This window comes from Apis dorsata, unplaced genomic scaffold (genome assembly GCF_000469605.1).
Source record: "Apis dorsata unplaced genomic scaffold, Apis dorsata 1.3 scaffold_194, whole genome shotgun sequence".
NCBI lineage: Eukaryota > Metazoa > Arthropoda > Insecta > Hymenoptera > Apidae > Apis > Apis dorsata.
In genome coordinates, this window is record NW_006263478.1 from 289,317 (window position 1) to 293,725 (window position 4,409).

At 32.6% G+C, this 4,409-nt stretch overlaps 1 protein-coding gene across 1 annotated transcript in view; it reads left to right on the top strand.

Annotated features, from left to right (window-relative positions):
* The window catches only part of LOC102677006 (ras-GEF domain-containing family member 1B-like), a 289,681-nt gene that overhangs the window by 234,808 nt on the left and 50,464 nt on the right, over positions 1-4,409 (top strand). Inside the window, exon 3 of the mRNA XM_006614597.2 lies at positions 2,622-2,756. Coding sequence (XP_006614660.1) covers positions 2,622-2,756 — 135 coding nt within the window. The remainder of the gene's footprint in view (positions 1-2,621; positions 2,757-4,409) is intronic.

A 4,409-nucleotide genomic window follows, 5' to 3' on the forward strand; every position in this document is an offset into this window, starting at 1 on the left:
CATTGAGAATTTCATTAAGAGAAGAAATTAAAGGATCTTGACATGGTTAAAAGATGTCAAAAAAGAAAAAGAGAATTCTGGTTTTATGTCGAAGACTACTAGAAGTTTTTTGATAAAGTTTAAACAACATTTGAAGTGGTTCTTCCAAAAAATTCGAGGCACTTTCTTTTTCTTTTTTTCTTTTTTCTTTTTCTTTTATTCTTGTTTCAAGAAGTTAAAGCACAATTCGTTGAATTTTATTTTCATCAAGATAAGTTTGTTCTAATCTCCCTGTTTGCAATGAAAATATAATAAAGTTTTTAATGTGAAATTACACTTACGAGATCATGTAATTTCTCATAATAAACGAGTTTTCATAATGCTTGTACGGATTGTTAAATAAGGAAAAAATTTTGTTACTTTGGAGCTTGCTTTCGTATTTATATGTTTAATCCTTTCTGCAAGTAGATTGTGGCGAGAAAACCACATTTCATAGAGATCTCGGTTCTCTCTCGACTAAATAATATGTACAAAGCGTGAAATTTAAAATCGTTGTATATGTTTGTTCGTAAGTTGGATATAAAAGTATAATTTCGTATTCTTTTATTCTCGAGCATAAATTGTTTTATGTAATATATCTTTTATAAATTTGTGATAATAAGTTGTGGTTTATTAAATTTTATTTTATTTTTAAAATTAAACTCGAAATTACAGAAATTCTCTTCGTAAAATAAATTGTAACAATTTATCAAATAAATGGAACAAGTGGATGCTAATAGTGGATGCTAATTAATTAATTTCTAACTAGAATTTGCTATAATTTTACTCAATATTTCATATCTGATAATTATACCATACTTACAACCCCATTTATTAGGTTTCGAGTGATGTCATTGCTCGAAAAGTTGGTGCAATTAATAGTTCGAGATAACCGATAGTCCATTATTAAACACTAAAGTGCTGTTAATATATTTTATTCGTAAACACAGAATTCCCCAAACGTTATAGGGAAATTTGTTGGAAGCAGGTGGAACGCATTCGTGGCTCGCAAAACGACTGAACTTACTATTTTATTACTTATCTATTACTATAAATGATCCATAGCTATTTAAATCGTTTGCAAAATGTAATTTGTATTGTTTTAAATTATTAACGCATATCTTTTATAGTATAGAAATTTATTATACAAGAAAAATAATTTCTTGTTTATTTTACAATAAAATAATTGTAAAAAAAAATTGAATTCATTTTGTGCACGTTCAAAGTCCTGATTAAAATTTCTTAGCAAATTTAAACAATTCTGCCCTAATTATTAACTGATTACATTTTTTTAATCAATCAAAACGATTCATAAATTCTTAAAATTTCTACAAAAAAAAAAATTATCAAATTTTCGAAACAAGATCGATGGAATCATGATCGTGAAAATTCTTCACCAACATTATATCTGGCTTCAGAGCAAAGAACGAGCAAACACGTTCGACAAAATTTCCCTTTACGACCATCTTTGCACCATCTAATCCGTCTCGTAAAAGCTTCACGGAATAGGGCTCGGAGGAAGCTCGAAGCCGAGGGCGAAACAGGAGGAAAGATTTTCCGAATAAAAGAGACGAAAGGGGTAAAAGGGGCAAAATCGAGACAAGATTTCAGCGCGGATTCCGCAGACAGGAAGAGACAGCGCTGTGGTTGGGATTTTTCTTTGCTCTCCCCTCTGGTAATTTGAAACGTTAAATCGTGCCGCTGTAATTTTTGCATGCCGTCTTATTTTCTCCTGGTTTTTCGTTATCATCTGTAAATCTCGTTGAAGTAGAATTCAGGACATTCGACGAGAATTTAGAAAAAAGAAGGGAGTTTTTTAGTTAATGATTATGTGAGGATTACGTGGAAACAGTTATTGTTTCTCTGAATAATTTAATTCTTCTTTCTTTTTTCTTTTTCTTCCATATAAATTGTTACGATAGATTTAATTAATATGATATGATTTTAAGAAAAGTTTTTTAAATTATTATATTTCATTTTTTTTTAAATTTTATTTATTTTTTTTTACGTAAATATTTATTAGGAATCAAGAATAATTTTGAATGAATATTAATATTTGTTAATCGAGAATCATCCGAATTGTTTTTAAAATTAAGGATTAATGGGTGCCGAGATATGATGAATAATTAATTAAATCGGAGAAAAACTGGAACCAAGTTTCTATTAAAAAAATATCAGCAAAGAATATATCGACGACGAAGTGGATAAAGTTATGAACATCGTATTTTGTATCTGTTTTCACTGTTTCAATTCCAGATTGCTTTTAAAAAAACTGGTTCTTTTTGTTTATCTTCGATTCCGTGGAACGAAGATTGATTTTCTGCGGATGAAACAGTAGACAAATTATACTTTAGAGATACAGATTGCTCGTAGATGAAAAACAAGGAACAAGAAAAATATCTTACCCTTTCGTTTATTCTGGCAAACATTTATAAAATGAGTTATCATTAATAAAATAAATTCAAGCGTATTACACAATGTTGTATTTAAATGTGTTTCTCAGATTTAGCAAGAAATAATAAATACAATTATAAAAACTGTTTTTAATTAAAGAAATTATGTACAATTGTTAATCATTCTAATATCGCTTTTCTCTTTTTCAGAGCTTGCCACAAACACCAGCTGGCGGTGTGGGTGGAAAAGGAAGCGGAAGTGCTGGCACCGGATCTGGTATGGTCAATGGTTCCGGTACCGATCATCAAGATATTCGTGACGGTGCTGCTATAAACACAGAACACGTGAGTAATCTTTCGATTGATAAAACAATTCTCTCTTTTTTACCCACAGAAAATTCCACAAATTGCGAGAACGAAGACAACGATAATTTTATAAAATTTCATAAAATTAATCGTATTAAAATATCCACTATTCCAACGAATCCTCTTCGAAATCTCGCTCTTCGCACCTAATACAAATTTCATATTACTTCATATCTAAATTACATTCCCCGCTTAATCAATTCATCACAAATCTAAGATCTAACTTATCTTCACCTTGTTCAAACACTGTATCGTTCCTCTGATTACATTAAATCATAACCTTCACAATTCCTTAATTACTCTGGATGGTATTTTTGCGAAGAATCCGCGAGGTGGCGTAGGAAAATCGTCCCGTAAAAAAAAAAAAAAAAAAATCTTCGTCTGTCGCTTTCAATTCCCTAGAAGAGGGAGAAGAAAGGAGAGAAAAAGCTCGACGATGACTCGGTCGAACGGGCAAGAACAAGAATCGGCCTCTCCTCCCGTTCTCTCTCGGCCCCAATGATTGCCGTTACTGTTCTTCACGAAACTTTCTTAAAAGTGGCGTGGACGAGAAAAGTTTCGCAGTGAAAGCAACAAAGTGAGTCGTTCACCGTGCCGGCAGCCATTGTTCGCCTTCTTTTCGCCTTATTTCGCGGCCACTTTTATATCGTCCAGATATCCGGATCCAGAAGAAGAAGCCATTGGCGTGTGGAGATCGGCCGCTTCGGGAATTTCTTTTCCCCGATCTTCCTTTCTTCGTCGAAAAAGTTATTTCTTACGATTCGTTGACGTTGTTAATCGACAAGGAATTTCGTAATAATAGCGGATATGTGTGTTATTGTGAATGTATCAATGGGATATAGTCGATTCTATATCGAACTGGAACGAATTTTGTTCGATAATTATTTAATTTTAATCCACTCTTTGTAATTAGTATTATTATTGAAATAATATCGAGTTTTCTTTGGTTCTTCTTGGAAAATAGTATTTTATCTCTTGATACTAGTCTCGTATTTCTCAATTATTTTTAATGCCTTCTTATTGATCATAGCAATATTTTGATTGGTAATTTGCTTAATATATATTTAAATAATTAATAAGATATTAGAAATCGTTTTTATTATTCGTATCTCGACTACGTGGCGAAAACTGTGACCGTCAATTCGAAATAAAGAAAGAAAAGGAAAAAGGGAAAAGAAATAAAGAAAGAAGAGATAGAAAAATATGGGAGAAATCGAAATTCGGTGGACATAACTCGGCAATCCAGGAATTAAGCGATTAGTTGCGAAGTTAACCATTGTTTCAGCCAGTTCATCAATCGAGCCTCCTCCCATTTCATCCCTTTACGCAATCACATCCCCCCTTTCCACCCCATCCGATCCAATCGTTCGATTTTCGCACGTTGATTCATTCGCATGGAATTAAAACCTTTATCTGCGTTTCTCCGCCTGCTTGGTCGAGATTCGAGCGACGAAAACAGACGTGCACGAGGTGGTGGAGGAATGGAAAGGGGTGGAGCTCTCCTCGTTCGAGAGCTCGGTGCTCATCGAATCGTTTGTTTCGAACTGTTACGCGTTCCACGTTGATAAGCAACGACAATTTTTTGTATCGTCTTCTTTCTTTCTTTTTTTTTTTTTTTTTTTTTTTTTTTTT